Source organism: Schistocerca cancellata, chromosome 2, assembly GCF_023864275.1.
Source record: "Schistocerca cancellata isolate TAMUIC-IGC-003103 chromosome 2, iqSchCanc2.1, whole genome shotgun sequence".
Lineage (NCBI taxonomy): Eukaryota > Metazoa > Arthropoda > Insecta > Orthoptera > Acrididae > Schistocerca > Schistocerca cancellata.
In genome coordinates, this window is record NC_064627.1 from 135,742,491 (window position 1) to 135,765,848 (window position 23,358).

The 23,358-nt window shown below is 43.1% G+C and overlaps 1 protein-coding gene across 1 annotated transcript in view; it reads left to right on the forward strand.

Annotated features, from left to right (window-relative positions):
• The window catches only part of LOC126161408 (smoothened homolog), a 114,119-nt gene that overhangs the window by 32,367 nt on the left and 58,394 nt on the right, over positions 1–23,358 (forward strand). The window contains exons 4-5 of the mRNA XM_049917189.1: positions 16,157–16,366; positions 20,130–20,302. Of these exons, the coding sequence (XP_049773146.1) occupies positions 16,157–16,366; positions 20,130–20,302 (383 nt within the window). The remainder of the gene's footprint in view (positions 1–16,156; positions 16,367–20,129; positions 20,303–23,358) is intronic.

Consider the following 23,358-nt stretch of genomic DNA (forward strand, 5'->3'; position numbering starts at 1 on the left):
TCATCTACAGCACCACCTGGCGGTAATCGCGGTCGGCCGTCTTCTGTGTCGCCGAGGTGCACTGCTGGTGGCCGATCAACCGGCCGATCGATGGTGGCAGGAGCTGCTCCTGAACAACCTATGGATCAGGATCTTCTGACTTCGGCTGAATGCCATTCCATGCTGTCGGTCGCAAGCTCTGAGCAATCGCTGAGTTGAAGGCAACCTTGGTCACATTCCTCCATTTTCTGTTCACCCTATGTCCATTATCCACTGGAATATCCGCGGCCTTCGAGCCAATCAGGATGAATTGTCGATCCTCTCACGATCCTACTCGCCGGTCGTCTTCTGTCTTCAGGAAACAAAGCTGTGTCCCCATTACCGCTTTGTTCTCCCCCATTTTCAGTCCGTCCAATTTGATCTCCCCTCTGTTGAAGGCACTCCAGCACATCGAGGACTCATGATTCTTCTCCATGATACTCTCCATTATCACCCAATCCCCCTAAACACTTCCTTCCAAGCTGTCGCTGTCCGTCTTTCCGTTTCTGGGTATACCTTTTCTCTTTGTACTGTATACATTCCATCGTCCACACCAGTGGCACGAGCTGATCTCCTTCATCTTCTTGGTCAGCTTCCAACCCCCCCCCTCCCCCCTCCCCATTTACTGGTTGGTGACTTCAATGCCCACCACCCGCTTTGCGGATCTCCACATCCTTGTCCACGTGGCTCACTATTGCTAGACGTCTTCCACCAAGTGGATCTAGTTTGCCTCAACACTGGGGACCCTACATTTTTGTCTGCCACCACGACAAATTTCTCTCATTTGGACCTTTCGGTCGGTACTGTTCTGCCAGCTCGGTGCTTCGAATGGTTCGCCCTTGATGATACACACTTGAGTGACCACTTTCCATGTGTCCTTAGACTGCAGCCTCAACAGCCATATATGCGCCCATGACACTGGAAGTTTGGCCTAGCCGATTGGACACTTTTTTCGTCTCTAGCGACATTCGATGACCGTCACTTTCCTTGCATCGACGATGAGGTCACACATATTACAGACGTTATTCTTACAGCTGCGGAACGTTCAATACCACGCACCTCCGCATTGCCCCGGCGCCCCCCAGTTTCTTGGTGGAACGCGGCATGCCATGACGCAATACGTGAGCGGGGACGTGCTCTTCGCGTTTTCTGCCACCATCCTACTTTGGACAACTGTATCTGCTATAAGCAGTTCCGAGCGCGATGCCGTCACGTCATCCGTGATAGCAAGAAGGCAAGCTGGGACTTCTTTACTAGCTCATGTAACACCTTCACTCCCTCCTCGGAAGTTTGGAGTCAGATTCGACGGTTATCTGGCGCGCCTAGTTTCTCCCTGGTCTCTGGGCTCACTGTCGCGCATGATACATTAGTGTACCCCGTCGCAATTTCTAACTCTTTGGGTCAACACTTTGCTGAGATTTTGAGCTCTTCAAATTACCCGCCAGCGTTTCTCCCGAAGAAACGTGCAGCGGAAGTGCGACCTCTTGCTTTCTCCTCTCAAAATCACGAAAGCTACAATACTGTTTTCTCCATGCGGGAACTCCAACATGCACTCTCTTCTTCTCGCTCCTCCGCCCCAGGACTGGATGGCATCCATATCCAAATGTTGCTGCATTTATCATACCATAGTCTGCGTTACCTCCTTCGCCTTTATAATCGAATTTGGACCGACAGTACTTTTCCCAGACGATGGGGGGAAGCTATCGTCATTCCTGTTCCGAAACCTGGAAAGGAAAAACATCTCCCCTCTAGCTATCGCCCCATTTCTCTCACGAGTAGTGTATGTAAGGTTTTGGAGTGTATGGTGAATTGCCATTTAGCTTGGTGGCTGGAGTTCTGCAATCTTTTAACACCTGCCCAATGCGGTTTCCGAAAGCATCGTTCTGCAGTTGACCATCTTGTTGCTCTCTCCACTTATATCATGAACAAATTTCTCCAGAAACGCCAAACAGTAGCAATATTTTTTGATCTGGAGAGAGCATACGATACCTGTTGGAGGACAGGCATCCTCCGCACACTGTTCTCTTGGGGCTTTCGAGGTCGGCTGCCCCTTTTTCTTCACGAATTTATGGCAGAGTGCACATTTAGAGTGCGGGTGAACACCACTCTCTCCCGTACTTTCTCCCAAGAAAACGGGGTACCCCAGGGCTCCATGCTGAGTGTTGTACTGTTTGCCATTGCCATAAATCCGATTATGGATTGTCTCCTTCCTGATGTCTCGGGCTCCCTCTTTGTGGATGATTTTGCGATCTACTACAGCTCTCAACGGACCAGCCTTCTTGAACGACGTCTTCAAGGATGTCTCGATCGCCTCCACTCTTGGAGCATCGAAACCGGCTTCCGTTTTTCTCCCAGTAAGACCGTTTGTGTTAATTTTTTGCCATGTAAGGAGTTTCTTCCACCCTCCTTATATCTAGGACCTGTCAACCTTCCGTTTTCAGACATCACTAAATTCTTGGGTCTTATGTTTGACAGAAAACTGTGCTGGTCCTCCCACGTTTCCTATCTTTCAGCTCGCTGTCTGCGATCCCTCAACACCCTCCGTGTCCTGAATGGTACCTCCTGGGGAGCGGACCGAGTGGTCCTTCTCCGCCTCTATCGCGCCTTAGTGCACTCGAAATTGGACTATGGAAGCATAGTTTACTCCTCTGCTCGGCCGTCTATTCTTCGGCGTCTCGACTCTATCCACCACCGTGGATTACGTTTAGTGTCTGGAGCTTTTTACACCAGCCCTGTGGAAAGCCTTTATGCTGAGACTGCTGAACCTCCGCTGTCCAATCGGCGAGCTGTCCTTCCTAGTCGTTATATTAGCCATCTGTCTTCCATGCCTGCTAATCCGGCCCATGACATTTTTTTCGACACCTCCTTGGATGTAGGGTATGCAGGCCGCCGTTCCTCCCTACTACCACCGGGAGTCCGCTTCCGTCAACTGCTCCATTCTCTTTCCTTTCGCCTTCCTAAAACCTTCTTGACAATTTGGGGTACAGCACCGCCTTGGCTCCGTCCCCAGATCTGCCTCCTCTGTGACCTTTGTCAATTTCCCAAGGATGATACCCCTTCACTTGTTTATCGTCGGGCATTTGCTGCTCTATGTGCACAAATGAAGGAAGCCACATTTATTTACACTGATGGCTCAAAAACATTGTTAGGTGTAGGGAGTACCTATATTGTTGGCGACACCCCAAATCGATTTCGGCTTCCCGACCAGTGTTCGGTTTACACTGTGGAGCTTTACGCTGTTCTCCAGGCTGTCCAATACATCCGCCGCCATCAGCGGATACAGTATGTTATCTGTTCAGATTCTCTCAGCTCTCTCCTCAGTCTCCAAGCTCTCTACCCTGTCCACCCTCTGGTCCACCGGATTCAGGACTGCCTGCGCTTGCTCCATTTGGGGAGCATCTCTGTGGCGTTCCTCTGCCTCCCAGGACACGTTGGTATCTGTGGCAATGAGGCGGCCAATATAGCGGCCAAAGGTGCAGTCTCTCTTCTTCGGCCAGATATTCGCACGATTCCCTTCGCCGATCTTGTTTTTTTATGGCATGCACATTGGTCGACACTTCCCCATAATAAATTGCGGGACGTGAAAGCTCTTCCCTGTGCTTGGACCTCTTCCTCCTGAACTCGTCGTCGGGAGGAGGTAATTTTAACTAGACTCCGGATAAGGCACTGTCTTTTTAGCCATCGACATCTTTTAAGCGGCGATCCTCCCCCACTCTGTCCCCACTGTTCTCAGCTGTGTACGGTAAGACACCTTTTAATTGAGTGCCCCTATTTTACTCTGTTACGTGCCCGTCTACAGCTGTCGCTTGCGATATCGTCCATTTTAGCAGATGACACGTGCTCGGCCGATCGCGTTCTTGAGTTTATTTGTGCCAGTGAGATGACATCAGTCATTTGAAGCTCTTTTTGGGGACAACCAACCCCTTTCTGTAGTGGATTTTTAAGCTTTCCTTCTGCTTTTAGTTTCTCCAATTTTTTAAGTTTCGTTCCAATTGCTGCTGCTTTCCATTTTCGTTTTTTACCGTTTCCTAAGTCACAGAACGGGCGCTAATGACCATAGCAGGTTTCCGCCCAAAAAAAAAAAAAAAGACTCATTTAACTGAGCATAAGTTAACTGTCTCCAAGTTTGTTTTTCACAAAAATTTCTCCACAAATGTAAGTCTTTCAGAGCTAAACAAGAATAATTATCCTGTTGGTATATTTTGGATCGTTTGAATGTATGGAACATAAAATTCTTCTTGCAAACTAAGATGATGTTGAAGGTTTCTTGGGTCTCCAGCTGGGTGGTAGTGTTGATATCTTGCGACGTTTCGGGAAGTGTCATACTACCCATCTTCTGGTGAAGTGTCGAGATTTGCGGAGAGCGAGCTGTTTATATGTGCGATCACCCCCTTCCAATAGACCTCGGGTGGCTGTGGTGGACCGGCAACATACGCGCGGTGGTGGGGTTAGCGGTCGCCTCCCAGCATCTGCGTTCGGTTCTCGGTGTAAGGATTTTGTCTGCGTCCGCAATGGAGGACGTTGACGGTCGTGCTTCAGACGGATTGCTGCTATTGCAGGATTCCATGCTGCGCTGAGTTGGTATTCCTCATCTCTGTTGACCAGATTGTCATGAATCCTTGTTTATATGGATTCTTTGATAATGCTTTCCCAGAAGCCAGATGCTCGGCACAGTACCTTCGTGTTTTCGAAGTTGAAGGTGTATTCTTCATTTATGCTGTGTTCTGCTATGGCTGATTTTTCTGTGTGACCTAGTCGCCCACATCTGATATGTTCTTCGCAGCGTTTAGATATACAACACTGTGTTTGCCCTGAGTATTGTTTACCGCATACACATGGTATGCTGTATACTCCTGGTGTGTTTAGGTTCAGCGCATCTTTGGCAGAACCTAGGAGCTCCCTCGTCTTCGGTGGTGGTCGGAGAATGGATTTGATATTGTATTTGCCCTGAAGACGTGCAATTTTGGCTGAGAGCAGACCTACGTACAGAAGGAATGCAAGTTGTTTGTCTTCTTCTTCTTCTTCTTCTTCATCTTCTTCTGGGGTTCTCACTGCTTCCTTCTTCCTTTTAAGTGCTCTGTTGATTTGCGTTTCACTGTAGCCATTTTGGTGGGAAGGTAGGCTGTCTTTGTTGCAGATGGCGTGTGCCCTATGTACCATGATGGTCAGTACTGTTTGTCTTTGTGCTGGATGGTGGCAGCTTGTTGCATGAAGGTATAGGTCTGTGTGTGTCTTCTTCCTATGTACTGCATGGCCTAGTGAACCATCTGCTTTCCTCAAGGAAGGGGGGGCATCCATTTTCCTCCATTTCCATTGTAAATTTGATGTTCAGATGAATGCTGTTGAGGTGGTCCAGAAACTCATCTAGCACCTGTTTTCCATGTCCCCACACGACAAAAGTATCTTTTACATAGTGGAAGAAGTGCTTTGGTTTCTGTCTGGCAGTTTGAAGGACCACTTCCTCGAAATGTTCCATATAGAGGTTTGCAGTCGCAGGAGCCAGTGGGGAGCCCATGGCCACACTGTCAGTCTGCTCGAAGAATTCCCCATTGCACTGAAAGTGGGTGGTTGTTAGTTCGTGTTTGAAGAGGCTGACTGTACTTGGTTCAAAGTGATGGGCTAAAAGTGCCAAGGAGTCTTGAAGGGGCACTTTCCTTGGCACTTTTAGCCCAGCACTTTGAACTACCCTCACACTGATCAAGGATTCTAACACCATCTCAGTAGGCAGAGCTCAGATGTTAGTTGAACAGATCTATAAGTGATTCACAGCCTACAGTTTAATTCTTAAACTCACAGAAACTGTTATGTGATTTCAGGCAACCAGAAATGACCTGCACCTGTCAGAAGTTGACACTAATGGTCATAAATGATACAATCTGCATATAAGACTCTTGGAATCCTTACACTCACTTTCCAATAAGTTTACTCATTAATGCTTTTTGTTCCTATATTAAAAATTTGAATTGTGATCCACATAATCAGTGCACTCAAATATTTTTTATATTAACTTTGCCCCCTTGTCTAAAGTTGCTACTTGAGGCAGTGTAGAGTGAGAACTATTTACCATGTGGATACCCAACTTTATAGGAATGATGTTCAGACGGAGTGCTGCAGAATTTGTGTTGTTAGTAGCGTTAGTGTTGCTGTTGCTGTTAGGCACCAGTACTGGTATAATGACGTAGTGTTGAAACACAAGCCCCAGTGTGTGTTACAGCTGCAGACAGTCAACATGGACCTTGACAATGTGAGCAGGGTTTTGCTCATAAAGTTGCATTATTGAAACTACAGCAATAGAGCTGGTGCTCTGAAGAGTATTGGCATTTAAATGAATACAAAGAGGTGCTGTTTCCACATCAAGATTGAAGAACATGATTGGGAAGTTTGAAGTAACCGGTGATTCGGGAGTTGCTACTGGGAGAGAGGCCAACAGTCAATTTGTGCCACACATTGTTGAAGAAGTTACTGTTGCCACGGCTGAGAATGCGTGACGCAGTGTGCGATCTTCAAGCAGTACACGAGCTCTTTCTCTGCAGCTGAATATCCCGTAGTCCACCATTCAAAAAGTGCTGCAAACAGTTGTGAAATGGAACTGTTCCAGCTCCAAACACAATAAGACACAATTTTATGAAAAACCAATGCCCTCTGTTGAAGTCATGGTGTGACATGCATAACATAATCAGAACATTTAAGTTTGGTAACATGTATAAGAGAAGCTGGCTAGAACTGGTGAAAGACAGTATAAAGGGTATTTGCCCACCAGGGGCTGCTGGTTTCGTGCTACACCCCGACTGAGATGCTGTCCACAGTCGGCAGCCTCAGGTGGAAGTGCCTGGAGCAGCTGAACAGCACACCACTTGACTGTGCCACATGCCACAGCTGTAGTGGCAGCAGTGTAGTAAGTGTAGGTTACTACACTCATTCCACCTTAGGTGAAAGAGCACCCAGATGCTGGCTCCTCTATGACACTTTGGCAGTTGACGTGTCCATGGTGTCATATGCGGTTCTCCTGGACGCAAACAGCTATTGGTCCACACGGACACGCACACTGGGGCGGAAAAAGTGTGTCTTCCTCCCCCTGCTGGAGAGCAGGTGGAGGACCTTGGCTCCTCGTAGACAGAGGACATATTGACGTCAGACACATTGCTGGTGCTGGGGAGACGTGGCATCCAGAGGCAACATAGGGGGTTCTGGCAGGTACTTGTGGCAGGGAAGGTGGCACCGGTGTCAGTGGAGGAGGCAGCTGCAGCGGCGTAGGAGGCTTCTGTGGGTGTGCCAATAAAGCCTTGGTGTCCTCTTGCCCTCTGCAAGAGTAGGTGAGAGCATGAGCTGCCTCGCCCATGTGTGGCTGGACCATCGACAGAGCAGCAAGAGGCTATGTCGGGAGTGTGGTTGGACACTTCCTGGGTGGCATGCTGCCCACAGCAAGCAGTGATTCCATTAGAAGAGCCACCAGTGCATCAGACCACCATGAAGCGTCAGTAGCCAACCTAGAGTGCAGCTGACTGTAGTTGTGCACCACAAGGTGCTCGCCGATGCCCACCATGAACACACGGCATCTGCACCGGTGGTAGATGATGCCTGCAAGCCAGTACAGGTGCTGTCTGAGCCCTCATTCCCAGACTGGAGTGAAAGGTGCAAATTGTGATGATGTCAATGCCGCTGCAGGATGCCTGTTCAGGGCCAGGAGGTGGAGCAGCATCTGTGGCTGCCAGTTGCACAAGTGTTTGGCCAAGATCTGTCCCAAATTGGAGTCATTCTCTAAGAACTGAGAAAGAACATAAGGGCATCTTCCACCAGTAATTCCATGACATACCCATTGGATTGTGGATGGAAGGGCAGCACTGTGACATAGCAAGTGCCATTGCAGGAGCAAAAATCTTTAAAGAATTGAGTATAAATTTAGGACCATTGTCCAAAACCACCATACAAGATAGGCCTTTGATAGAAGAAATCACTGACAGTTCCTTGACCATTGCTTCTTCCATGGTAGGTGGACAACGAACAACGTAAGGAAACTTGGAAGGCATCTTCCAAGTTTCAATAACCAGCAGCTAAAAAGTGTCCAAAAAAAGTTCAGCAAAATCTATATGGATTGGTAGCCAAGGTAATGTGGGTGCTGACCGGGGGGGGAGGGGGGGGGGGGGGAGGAAAGCAACATGTGATGCTGCCTGTTGATTGGAATAGTGGCGGCCGCAGCCAGGCACTCCACCTTGCGAACCCTAACATACCAAAACGTGCCCATGTGCCAGTTGTTTATTGTGGGAGGCTCCAGATGACCTTGATGTAACAGGATGAGAAGACCGCATTGCAAACTGTGGAGTCAGCGAGGATTCTTTGGGGATCTTGCCAACTTATAGCTCAGACCTTGTATCTCCACCATCCAAGTCCGATATGACTGATGTGTTTGCTTTAACACTGGTAAAAGTCTATGTAAGTAGTGATAATGTGGATGTGCTTGTGATGATAAGCAGACAACAAACTACACATTTCATCAAAGGAAAGTGAGGCAAGTCCCTGCAAGGGGGCAATTGACAGAACAACTTATGCATGTGAGCAGGAATCAATGACAAAAACAAAGCGTTACCAACTTCCTTGTTTGTCACCAAAATGGAATGAAGTGTTGGTGGAGCCATTTTTCATAAGTTTCCCAATCTTCAGGAGAGTCATCATATGGTGGAAATTGCAGTGGAGTTGATCCAAATTGGCCACAGTAAGTTGCTGCTGGTGGAGAAGTGATTGAAGTACCGCCTTCATGGGAAAATTGTTCTCATGCCAAATTGTTCTCATGCCAAACACAATAAAGAACACAGTTATAGAAAACCAGCAGCCTTTATTGGAGTCACAGCATGACATACTTAACATAATCAGAAGATTATGGTTTGGTAGCATGTATAAGAAAGGCTGGCTGGAGCCAGTGACAGACAGTATAAAGGGTATTCCACTACCAGGGGTTGCTGGAGGTGACTGAGGTGCCGTCCACAGTCGGTCATCTCAAGTGGAAGTGCCTGGAGCAGCTGAACGATGCGCTACTTGGATGTGGCACGTGCCACAACTGTAGTGGCAGAGGCGTAGTAATGTGTGGGTTCTTACAGGTACCACCCTGTTGTGAAACCAGATGGTCATCACATTGAGCAATGTTTGTAATCTGGAACATAAACATGGCACCCTATTAACAAATGTTACCCTCCCATGGGGAAATTATATGTTTCCTTCAATGGTTTGTTCATTATTTCTTTTTCGCATGTTCGTACAAATGTCCTACAGTCACTTGTTTTTCATGGTGATTTTTCTCAAGTAACAAAAGTGTATTTATAACCAACCTGTTCACTGATGGTCTCTTGAGTAAGAATCATAGCAATGGATCAAGAGGAAATTGAAAGCTTAGCAAAACACAAGACCAATTTCACTGTTATTCTCCTTTAGTGGCTGCCATTGTAGTAGAGTGATAAACGGACAAAGAAGAAAGGGGGGGGGGGGGAGATTAAGTATACAATGAAGGAACTGCTGTTGTCAAAGCTGTGTGAAAACAGCAATTGAAGAAAGAGAAGAGAGAAAGTAAAGGGAAAAAATGAATGTATTTGAAATGAGTGTGCTAGTACACCAGTGTTGTGTCCCCTCCATGTAGCCAAAAATTCAGAATTGTTACAAGCACCAGTTCTCCAAAAGCAGAGCTTATACAGCATGCAACTGGATGATCTCATTTGTTGCTGGCAGAAACAGTTTGCTTTTTTGTAGTGACACAAATTTTAATTTTTTTCTGGTCACTTGACTTGTAATTACTTTTCTCAGTGGATTTGTTGAGATCTGAAACTTTTTGTTCACAACATCTTACTACTTAACAAATTTTGCAGTGTATACCACCATGTTGAGCACTGTCCATTAGTGCATGGCTTCACAGGCATAATAACCCCACTGAACAGAGCCCCCAGTGTGTAGGCCTATGGTGTGTGGATCATTCTACGCAACATAGTAATAGAGTGCATTTGAAATTTGACAAGCAGACTGAAATGAGGGCATTACCCATGTTTTAGCAAGTGTGGTGAAACAGGTTTGAAGTTTGTTTATTATTAAGGCTCCAGGCTAAGCTTCTAGGTTGGAGTTTTTAGTGCGCTGGAGACTGCTTACAAAAACACAAGTCTGTGTGTGTTCACATGTGTAGGTGCAGGTGCAGGTGTTTAAATAAATGTTATATTCTAGTTTTTGTATAAATATTCCTCTATTTATCCACAGACTTATAAGATGCTAAAGATCTTGTGTCCATGCTCTCAAATACATTATCATTATCATCGCTATCTCTTCTTCTTCTTCTTCTTCTTCTTCTTCTTCTCCTCCTCCTCCTCTCCTTGTTGTCCCATGTAGTGAGAATGTTTGACATTGTAGATGGCCATACATTCATTACAAGATGGCAAAACTTGGTGGTTCCCTTGGTGGCATTTTACACTTAAAAATGGCATATATCCTTGCCTGCTGATGATTGTGTTTGAAACTCCTTTAAATGAATAATTATAATGATATCATTCATCTCTCTCTCTCTCTCCCTCCCCCCTTCTCCCCCTCCCCCTCCCTCCCTCCCTCCCCTCCCTCCCTCCCCTCTTCCCCCTTCTCTCCCCCCTCCCTCCCACCCTCTCTCCCCCTCCCACCCTCCCCCCTTCCCCTCCCCCTTCTCTCCCCCCTCCCACCCTCCCCCTTCCCCTCCCCCTTCTCTCCCCCCTCCCACCCTCCCCCTTCCCCTCCCCCTTCTCTCCCCCCTCCCACCCTCCCCCTTCCCCTCCCCCTTCTCTCCCCCTTCCCCCTCCCCACCACCCCCTCTCCCTCCCCCTTCCCCCTCTCCCTCCCCCAACCTCCTCCCTCTCCACTTCCCCTTCTCCCTCCCCCAACCCCCTCCCTCTCCCCTTCCCCCTCTCTTTCCCCCTCTCCCTCCCCCTCTTTCCCCCTCTCCCTCCCCCTCTTTCCCCCTCTCCCTCCCCCTCTTTCCCCCTCTCCCTCCCCTCTTTCCCCCTTCCCCCTCTCCCTCCCCCTCTTTCCCCCTTCTCCCTCTCACTCCGCCTCCCCTCTTCCCCGTCTCCCTCCCCAACCCCCTCCCTCTCCCCTCTCCCCTTCCCCCTTCCCCCTTCCCCCTCTCCCTCCACCCAGCCCCTTCCCTCTCCCCTTCCCCCTGCCCCCTTCCCCCTCTCTGGCTCCCTCCAGCCTCCCTCCCTCCCTACCTTTCTGGTAATGACCAGGAAAATGCATGAGGTGTGTTCAGGAAGTATCAGGAAATTTCTTTTTTTGGAAATAATTTTATTTATTCATCTACATTATTGTTATCTCCTTCAAACTAGCCCCTGTTTGATGTTATGCACTTACGCCACTGCGTCTTCCAATCCCAGAAACACTTCTGGAACTCGACCTTTGGGATAGCACGTAGCTTTTTCAGTGATGTGCTTTCAATCTCGTCAAGCTCATAAGGCAACGGTTCTTTAAGACTTTCTGAAAACAAAAAAGTCACACAGGTTCATATCTGCTAAATATAAAGGCTGGGGCATCATTACAATGTTGTTTTTCACCAAAAATTCATGATCAAGCAATGAAGTACAAGCAGGTGCAATATTGTTTTTCAAAAACCATGAATTATTTCGCCAAAAATGCTGTGGGCCTTTTTTTTTTTCATATTGGTTCATGTAGGCAGCATCGAACTTGTAGGAAGTATTCCTTATAGATCATTGACCTTTTGGCAAGAACTCAAAGAAATCAAAGAAAACTGTGAGCAAAACCTTCACATTTGACCACAATTGCTGAGATTTCTTCGGCCTTGGCAATCATGAGTGCCTCCACTGAGATGGCTGAGGCATACAAGGGTTGTTTTTTTAGTAAGGGCCGTTTTTATTTTTTAAAAAAGATACAAATACTTTTGTAAAAAAACTTTTATTTTCTGATTCTACACACTTTTACCTATTTTTGTACATAGTTGCCTTGTTTATTTAAGCACTTGTCATACCGTACAACTAAGTTTTTAATTCCTTCTTCAAAGAATTCGGCCGCCTGCTCCGACAGCCAAGAGCTCACGGCTGCTTTCACTTCTTCGTCGTCATTGAAGCGCTGCCCACCAAGATGGTGTTTCAGGTACCAGAAAAGGTGAAAATCGCTAGGAGCAAGGTCGGGCCTGTATGGTGCATGGTCCAAAACTTCCCAGCCAAAAGAATCAATCGAATCCCAAGTCTTTTGAGAGGTGTGAGGCCTAGCGTTATCGTGCAGGAGCAAAACTCCTTTTGTCAGCATGCCGCGCCTTTTGTTTTGAATTGCTCTGCGGAGCTTCTTTAGAGTTGCACAGTAGGCATCTGAGTTGATTGTCGTTCCTCGTGGCATAAAGTCCACTATCAAAACACCGCGCCGGTCCCAGAACACAGTTGCCATAATCTTGCGCTTTGACAGCGTCTGTTTGGCTTTGACCTTGACGGATGAGGTTGTGTGTCGCCATTCCATCGATTGTCGCTTGCTTTCGGGAGCGATATGGGATACCCATGTTTCATCTCCAGTGACAATTTGACTCAACATGGCATCCCCTTCTTCCTCATAACGAATCAAAAAGTCCAATGAAGTGGCAAATCTCTTCCCTTTGTGGTCCTCTGTGAGGAGTCTGGGTACCCACCGAGAACACAGTTTCTTAAAGTTTAGGTTTTCAGACACAATTTTGTACAAAACCGATCTTGAAACTTGTGGAAATTCCAAAGAAAGAGTGGAAATTTTGAATCTTTTGTCCTCACGAATCTTTGTTTCGACTGCAGCCACCAAATCATCAGTGATCACAGAGGGCCGGCCTGAGCGTTCTTCGTCATGGCCGTTTTGACGGCCATTTTTAAACTCTCTAACCCATTGACGCACTTTACCTTCACTCATTGCATTCAAGCCATAAACATCTGTTAACTGACGATGAATTTCTGCAGCTAATAGGCTTCTCGCGGTCAAAAAACGTATCAATGACCGTATCTCACACGCGATGCGTACACGTCAGCTACAGAGCTGTAACTTGCATAAGTGTGAACGTGAAGGATGCCGGCAAGTGGCGCATGGCTTGTTGCGGCGTCCGCGCGAACTACAGGACTATACGCGCGAATGGCTCTTACTTAAAAAACAACCCTCGTAGTTTCGATGTCATACTCATACACCCATGTTTCTTCACCTGTTATGACACATTTCAGTAGTTCTGCATCAGTATTGACTTCATTTAGTGTCTCCTGAGAAGCTTCAATTCACTGCTGTTTTTGCTCGAAATTCAACACTTTATGGCATAAATTTTGCTGTCATATATTTCATATGCAAAACATCCAAATGATTTCAGAGGATGAGCCAGTTGATATGCCAACATCATGAACAACTTCTCTGATTGTGGTGTGGCAATTGTTTATAATCATACCTTTAACTTTTTCCATTTTTTCGTTGGTTGCTTACATGCTGGGGTGTCCAGAATGTTCATCATCTTCAGCTGCTTCATGGCACTCTTGGAAATGCTTACACCACTTGTAAACCCTTGTTTCACTCATAGCAGACTCAACAAAAGCAATAAGCAGCATGTGTAAAACTTTTATTACATTTTATAGCAAAATTCAATGCAATTTCTCTGGTCCAGTTTAAACAAATCAATAATCTGTCACTCGTAAGAAAACACATGTAACCTTCTTGACAGCTGACAACAGGCAAAACATCCAATATGGCTACCAGTGTACAGATACGTTTCAGATATGTTTACCAACAAATCAAAAAATTGTGTGAGTTGGACTAATACAACCCACGAAATTACAAAATTCTTGATAACTTTTGCACATACCTCATACATATAATATCTGCCATCAGCAGTGGGGCATGAACCTTTGACTGTGCCAGCCACTTGTGCTGGTAGAATGTCAGGAATATTGTTAAACAAATGTCAACTGAAGATCCCGAGACAGAAGCCAACAGTCAGTACATGAACAAGTGGCCAAGGAAGCTAACAAGTGGCCACGGAAGGTGAACCAGCGACCACGAAAGCCTCAACAATTTTGTAAACTTTTGGTCCTTTCCCTCTATGAACTTTGGTAACTGTTATTCCTATAACTGCATGTGAATGCTAATGCGTGTCTCAACATGACAAACCTTGATTTACTGCCTGCATGAGCAGCCTTTTGCAGTTGTGTTCTCTGTCCTAGTGATGTGTTACATATGTATATTAAGTGTATTACTTATTATGTTGAGTTAACTCTTCTGAAATATATTCAAAATTCTGCTAATGCCATGAGAGAACAGTTAGATAAAGAAACAAATACCTTAGCAACTTAGGTTTTCTCTGAAGTTCTCACTGACTTTGGCAGATGTATCTTGTAACTGGTGGAAGTTCCCTTTGATAAACTGTAGCTCACCACTGGCAGTTCATCTTACCTGGGCATTTTTCCCACTGGAATTACTTGTTGTGCCAGCAGATAATCATTCTCAGCCATTGCAGTAACCTATAATTTCAATATATATTGATTTGAAGTCTACATGTTTATTGAAAACTACTACTACTTTTCGGAAGTTCTGGAATTCCTACTAATTGTATTTATTCAATCTGAATAATGTGGTTACTAAACCTTTTATGAACATTTGTCTTTATTCTGTAGGTGACTGGGCTATATGGGCAGTGTGTGTAGCCATTCAGCAGTTTTCTTCCACAACTTGATTATTCACAGAATTGTGTGTTTATAGCTTCTGCTAACTTGTAAATAGGAGGAATACTTTTGTAAAGGCAGTACACTAGTTTTTGGACTTTCTTGAACTCCAGTGTAGTACTTGAACAGTGCCTTTATGTTGATGGCAGTACGTACCTGTATACTACTAGTCCAGTGCTCGCCTTTGTGGTTAGCAGTTTCTTTATTTTGTGTGTTACCTTGAGCAGGTAAACAGTCCATTTATGAGGGCAGTGTCTTAGATCTTTTCGTGACAATCAGTTCTAAATGTTTTGACTCAATTAGTTAGAGGAAGGAATAAGCAATTTATAAAACTGTTGAACCATAAATATTTATTCTGACCAAACATATACTACATATACTAATGAGCCGAAACATTACCAATGCCCTCTGCAAGATTGAATGCTGCCTGGTGGCATTGCAGGCTTGTGCTGCAGTTGGATGAATCACTTTCTTGTTACATAAGGTAGATTGTCATGTCCGTATACATCGAGGCGAACGGATGCTCGAAATGTGCACTGCGTCACTGGTGCAGGCTGGTGAGTCAGTATTATGCTATGGGTCACATTCATCAGAGCTTCCATGGAACCTGTAGTAGTAATTGAAGGCACTATGAAAGCTGTGGATTGTGTGATCATTATTGCTTATGACACGCACCACCTTCATGCTTGATGTCTTTCCTGACTACAGTGATATAGTCCAGCAGGATAACTCCCCATGTTATGGGCAGGATTGTTCTGCAATTGTTTCATGACCATGATAGTGAACTCACATTGATGTCTTGGCCGTGAAAGTCACCTGATCTGAATCAGTGGAAAACATCTGGAATGCTATTAAACAAGTGTTTTGGCTCATCAGTGTATTTCTACCATTTTTAATAACAGTATGTGCATATTAGAAACAAAGACTGACATTATTGTATCTTTAACTATTATCCATTGAATTCTCAAGGGCCAGGTAGTTTGTTCTATATGAAATAAATTATGAGATTGAAATTATTTGTGTAGTTATACATTGACCATAATTACCTTCACTGTACAACCTATACCATCACATCTACTTCCCGAGTCATTTGCTTTTTTGTCTTTAACATTACTTCGTTAATTTCTCTCATTTGTTGGCTTACATCATCTCCTCTCTGTATCCACTTGTTACAGTGTCTCTCAAACAATTCATCTCTTCCTCCCTTTGTCCTCCTCCTCCTCTGTCTTTTCTGCTGATGAAGGTGTAAAATCCCGTGATCATTTTCGGTATCACTCACACTTAGCTTTACTTGCATGTTTTTGCAGGTGTGTGTGTGTGTGTGTGTGTGTGTGTGTGTGTGTGTGTGTGTGTGTGTGTGTGTGTGTGTGTTTTATTTTTCACTTTTAAGAATTTTGGTCATTTCAGTTTTGTGGAAATGCATCTCACATTTTCTTCCTCCCCCCCCCCCTTTTTTTTCCCTTTCAATTTTTCAACAGAATGATGTGCGAGAACTGAAATTTAATGTCACCGGACATTGTCAAGAACCTTTGGTACCAACTGAAAATTCAAAAGCATTCTATGATGGTACTGACGGATGTGGAATACAGTGTGAGGATCCTCTTTTCACAACAGATGAACAACAACAGATACATAACCTGATTGGCTGGGCTGGCAGCTGTTGCTTATTTTTGAATGTTTTCACAGTGGTAAGTTAAATTTGTTTATTGTTTAATAATTTTTGAGAACATGTCTCATGGAGAAACAGCAGTCTGGCTAAAAGTACTTTAAAAATAGGTTACAAACCATTTCAATCACAAAAACATTTGTGTCAATGGTAACCGGTTTCAGTCAGTTTTTGACTATCCTCAGACACTCATACTGTGATGGTAGGTGGTGGCGGTGAATGGACCAGGTGTTGTCCGAGCAGTTGATGTTCATGAAGTTACAACACCTGCTCCATTCACCTCCATCCCGACTGCCTACCATCGAGGTATGATAGTATTCGTCTGAGGAGGGTCAAATACTGACCAAAACCCGTTACCATCGAAATAAATGTTTTTGCAGTCAAGACTGTTTGTAATCCATTTCTAAAGTGTTTATTATTTGTTTATAATAACTTTTAATAGTTTAAAATATAGATAATTGAATGGATTCTTCACACATTTGGAATTATGTATTCAGAAAATTAATTTTATGTCCCAAGCTTTTAATTTAAAATCTTTATGGTGGCAGGCTTTCAAATAAATCATTTCAACTGGAAAGAGGAAGAATTTTGGCAGAGACAGTAGAATCAATTAAAACTGCAAATCAAGATAAGGGTAATAATTGAAAATAACAGTGGTTTGTTTGATGTTGGAAAGTCTTGGGGGAAATACAAAACAATGAGATAGGTAACAATTACCACATAATGGAGGCTGTGAGCTTTTTATTAAATGCATAGACAAAAGGTGGAACATGATAGTTTGTGAACTCAGTTCTTCTTCAGAGCTCATGGTAGGTTAGCTTATGTACTATCAGTTGTATTCTGACTGTTACAAATGCTAGTTCTTAAGCCAAGCTATAATATTTCTGTTTTTGTATGTGCTTCTTTCTACCACTCAACCTGTTCAGTAAATGAATAATGATTATCTTCATGCAAATAGCAATTTATTAGGTTTGTGATATGTGACACAGTTAGTTCTAATATGTTGCAGGTGGTAAGCTGATTGTAACTTGAGATGGGAAAAAAAGTTAGTGTAGTGAGCTGAGAATTGTAAACAGAAACAAAATTACCTGCATTATTGTATCTCATAGCTGCGTACAAGCAAGACAGTTCATTGCAGTGAACCAGGTAGAGTGTGGAAACCAAAATTGATGCCAAGTTGCACAAGGTGCTCTTGTCCAACCATTTGCGAGAGTCTGCAGCTGTCAGGCACTTTGCATTCAGTAAAAATTGACAGAGTCCTGACAGATATTCCTTAGTTATTCATAAGTCAGCAGCTGTACTGATGGAGTAGTGCAACAACTTGCAAATAAGTGCATGACTTAATCTTCTCTTATCATATAGTGACTGTCTTGTACTGAATCTGACATTTAGGTGATGAAAATGAATATTATATGAAAAAGGATCAACACAGTTGACATTATTATCCATCAGGCATTCTAAATTGTTGATATTCCTGAGAGCGATGTATGGCGTGGAAGTCTCTTTGCTTCAATTCTGACATAAGTTGCAACTCGACTAAACTTGGAGCTGCACAAAGCCCAAAAGGAATATCTCAGACAGACAAACAGAACAACATCAGAACATAAGAAACAACGATTCCAAAGAGTGAGAACTCTTGCTCTCGAGAAGACGATATTGTCCTGCTTCTCACTAACTTGCAATTCATCACTCTTGTTCATTTATTTACTACTATGGTAAAGGAGACTCCAGTTGGTCCACTAACTATAATCAGAATATTTACTGATAGAACCTTGGAAAATCTTGTACCCTCTTGTCTGCCACCCCTTATAAGTGAAGAAGCATCAAAATCATTACTCAAGTATGATAAACTATATACTACTATAAAACTAAAATTGACCTCTAGTCAACAAATACTAGACTACCATCAAGCATACTTGCTGTCTTTGCATCAACTCTTTTACTTTTATTCTCACTCTTTGCTTATATTAAATTATCCAGGTGTCATATGCACAAATATCCACATGGTTACACAATATCACTTACACAATGATTTGGTTCACCTCAAGGTTGTAAACATGTTGCTCTCATTTATGCAAGGTTACATTCACTTTAATAGCGAGTTGCTAAATAAGATAAGAGGTTAAATTCTTCTCCCCTAATCTTTTAACAATAAAGTTCTCTTTCTTTTTCCACCTTAAAACAGTAATTACTACAAAAATTCTCATTTGTCCACTGTGAGATAGTATGGATGTATCTTTGGTAAACAGTCTGTAGCATAACAGCCTAAGAGTTCATCTTTGATTGTATAGACTAATTCAGTTATATGCAAAAATAATGAAATCCAACTTAGCAAGATCACTCAGTTACTGCATCCATCTCCAGTGGAAGGAATCAAGAGACATTGAATTTTTTGTTTATTCTTTGAATTGCAGCAGATCTGCATACTGGTTATTAAGAAATTGTGTGACTTGCCTGTAAGAGGTTTATAGTGAAATTTCCGCTATGAAACTTAATATAATAATGTACAAAACCCAAAAAAGTTTTACACAAATTTTGTCCTCACGTTAAACCTTCACTAATTAGTACTTAATGCCTAAGTATCATTTGGACTGGATACTGTAGCCATGTAACATGGAATTCAGTGTGGAGAGATGCAAGATCGGTTTAGGAACCATTTGCAGTATTGCTAACAACACTAATAATAGCTCCAATAGTCTATACTATGAAATGAAATTACAATACCAAGCAGAAAGAATTTAAAGATGTAGCTGACAATGAAAGAGCAACAAATTATAATGACTGACAGACGGGATTCATTGTTCTGTACATCAAGAAGCACATGAAGAAACTGGTAGTACAAATGGTAAACTTTCTGAAGTCACTGGCCACATTAGCCAGATACAGTGGCCGTTTGTGTGTGTGTGTGTGTGTGTGTGTGTGTGTGTGTGTGTGTGTGAGAGAGAGAGAGAGAGAGAGAGAGAGAGAGAGAGAGTTCTGCTTGTGTGAATGTGTGTATATTTTCTACTTTAGAAGGAAACCTTTTGGTTGAAAGTTCACATCTATAGCAGTCTTTTTGTTGTGCCTCTCTGCAACTTAACTTTTCCTCTATATGGTGAGTAGTAGTCTATCCTCTTAATAATATTGTCATTATTCCATCCCGAACTGTTCATTGTTTTAACCCTAAAGACTGTGAATCCAGCTAATACTCATGGATTAGAGTCACAAATCATTTAAATTGGAACAATCGCATAGGTACTGTGGTGGGGAAAGCGAAGAGAAGACTGTGTTTGTTGACAGAACACTTACAAAAGGTAACAGGTCTCCTAAAGAGGCTGTGTACACTATGATTATATGTCCTCTTCTGCAGTATTGCTGTACGGAGTGGGACCTGTATCAAATAAGTTCAAATTAAGGCAGCTCTGGAATAGGGGAGAGAGTGCCACTTATATGATATGCAAATTAGGGTGGCAATCATTAGAGCAAAGGCATTTTTCATTGCAGCAAGATCCTCTCATGAACTTTCAATCACCAATTTTCCCCCCCAAATGCAAAAAGATTTCGGGGGCACCCATTGACATAGGGAGAAATGATCATTGTAATAAAATCAAAGAAATGAGAGCCCACAGAGAAAGATTTGTGTGTTTGTTATTCTGCACACTGTTAGAGAGTAGAAAGGTAGAGAAATAACTTGAAGGTATTTCAATGAAACCTCTGCCAGGAACTTAATTGTGTATTGCAGGGTAGTCATGTAGATGTAGCTGCAGTATCTTCTGTTGCAGTGTAAACACTGTTTTTCTTTTCAGGTAACATTTTTAATAGATTGGCGTTCTGCAAACAAGTATCCTGCTCTAATAATATTTTACATCAACTGTTGCTTCCTGGTATGCTGTACTGGATGGCTTGCACAATTCACTCCAGGCGCACGCAAGGATATTGTATGCCGTAAAGATGGGACCCTTAGAATGTCTGAGCCGAGGTACTGTAATTTTGTATTTATATGGCTGCAACATAATTCTATTAGACTAGACTTTATTGCTCGCATAGCTTGCCCCCAACTTTGTGAATACTTCCTGTAAAAATGCTTATTGGTTCTTTTAAGTAGCTCACCAATTTTTACTTTGAATCTACAAGCAAACATATTGCCTAACAATGACACAGTTAAGTTATACTGGTAATAATGTAAAAGAAAGCACAATATACTATGATGCATTGTGCATTATTGCTTTCAGGTCTTTGTGAGCCAGAATTATGTAAATTCTGTGTTGACACTGTCTAAGACAGGAGCAGCATGTGTTGTTCAACAATACTACTTGTATAATACCACTTTGCCAGTCTAATCAATGCATAATGTGTGTATAAAGTCAAGTCTTACCTAAACAAATGACTGGCTGCTTAATTATGATACTTCCTTTTTTTAATATTTTTCATTAAAATTTATGGTAGTATGTTCTCTTCCAATTGTGTCGTGTCCTGAGTAAGGTGTGATTCATCAATCAGATACATGTGTGAATGTCCCTCCCCCTTGATTGATTTGCCAAGCTCTGCATTAACACATTGCCCAGAATGCTTCACCCATGGCTTATCGTATCATTCAAAGGTTAACACGATCTTCACACTGGTGTATGGAGCATTCTCAGCAATGTGTGTGATGTCCTCAAGTGTATAATTAAAGCTACAATCCAAATAAAATCATTAGCTGCACTACCTATTTTATTACATGATCTTTTTTAAGATCCTTCCTCAAAGAGCCTAAATCACTGTTGATTTGACTGTGCCCTGGACTTCGCTTAAAAACGTTGATTATCTGGTTGTCACTTTTCAGAGTCTTCTGATCTAATTTTTTCATTCCTCTCCCATGACTACTGTGCAGCAATAAAACCTTGTGGACATCCTAAAACTTTCCTTCCTGCATTTAACCAGCACCTTATACTTTGTACTAACAGACTGTTTCAGTACTTCAGGGGATGCTGAACGATTTTGTCTGCAATCTCCAAAGCCTTGAAGCTATTCAAGACAACTAGACTGAAGCAATCTTTTTGTGCCATGGCCAAATCAGCTCGAACTTTCAAGATAAGTTACTTTCTTTTTGCAGTATTGTGTAACAGTAACATCAACCACTGTATCTCCAGATGTGACTAAATCATTCTTCATGTAGACTGTACAACAGCATCCCACTTGAACATAAAGCTGACATTGCCTACACTGATTGCCATTTCAGATTAATCTCCTGCAGTTTGCACACTTGTCCAGGTATCAGATTAAAAAGGGTTGTTCAACAAAAGATAACACTTAAATCCAAAAGCAAGTTCCTGGATTTGATAAAACAGTCTTTTACCTAGACAGTATTAAAGGTACTAGGTTTTACTAACTGTCTTTCCAGTGATACATGGCTATTAGATGAGTTATGAATATTGTTGGGTATGAAGGCTGTTTGATTTCTTGGGTAATAAACAATTCATCAATGGCCTCCAATGACATTGTTGTTGTTGTGGTCTTCAGTCCAGAGACTGATTTGATGCAGCTCTCTATGCTACTCTATCCTGTGCAAGCTTCTTCATCTCCCAGTACCTACTGCAACCTACATCCTTCTGAATCTGCTTAGTGTATTCATCTCCAGGTCTCCCTTTACAATTTTTGCCCTTCACGCTGCCCACCAGTACTAAATTGGTCATCCCTTGATGCCTCAGAACATGTCCTACCAACTGATCCCTTCTTTTAGTCAAGTTGTGCCACAAATATCTCTTCTCCCCAATTCTATTCAATACCTCCTCATTAGTTATGTGATCTACCCATCTAATCTTCAGGATTCTTCTGTAGCACCACATTTCGAAAGCTTCTATTCTCTTTTTGTCTAAACTATTTATTGTCCATGTTTCACTTCCATACATGGCTACACTCCATACAAATACTTTCAAAACTGACTTCCTGACACTTAAATCTATACTTAATGTTAACAAATTTCTCTTCTTCAGAAACACTTTCCGTGCCATTGCCAGTCTACATTTTATATCCTCTCTACTTCGACCATCATTAGTTATTTTGCTCCCCAAATAGCAAAACTCATTTCCTAATCTAATTCCCTCAGCATCACCCGAGTTAACTCAACTACATTCTATTATCCTCGTTTTGCTTTTGTTGATGTTCATCTTATATCCTCCTTTCAAGACACTGTCCATTCCATTCAACTGCTCTCCCAGGCCCTTTGCTGTCTCTGAGAGAATTACAATGTCTCAGGCAAACCTCAAAGTTTTTATTTCTTCTCCATGGATTTTAATGCTTACCCCGAATTTTTCTTTTGTTTACTTTACTGCTTGCTCAATATACAGATTGAATAACATCGGGGATAGGCTACAACCCTGTCTCACTCCCTTCCCAACCACTGCTTCCCTTTTCGTGCCCCTCGATTCTTATAACTGCGATCTGATTTCTGCACAAATTGTAAATAGCCTATTGCTCCCTGTATTTTACCCCTGCCACCTTCAGAATTTGAAAGAGAGCATTCCAGTCAACATTGTCAAAAGCTTCCTCTAAGTCTACAAATGCTGGAAACATAGGTTTGCCTTTCCTTAATCTATCTTCTAAGATAAGTCGTAGGGTCAGTATTGCCTCACGTGTTCCAACATTTCTACGGAATCCAAACTGATCTTCCCCGAGGTCGGCTTCTACCAGTTTTTCCATTCGTCTGTAAAGAATTCGCATTAGTATTTTGCAGCCGTGACTTATTAAACTGATAGCTTGGTAATTCTCACATCTGTCAACACCTGCTTTCTTTGGGATTGGAATTATTATATTCTTCTTGAAGTCTGAGGGTATTTCGCCTGTCTCATACATCTTGCTCAGCAGATGGTAGAGTTTTGTCGGGGCTGCCTCTCTCAAGGCTATCAGTAGTTCTGATGGAATGTTGTCTACCCCCTGGTCTTGTTTCGACTTAGGTCTTCCAGTACTCTGTAAAACTCTTCACGCAGTATCATATCTCCCATTTCATCTTCATCAACATTCTCTTCCATTTCCATAATGTTGTCCTCAAGTACC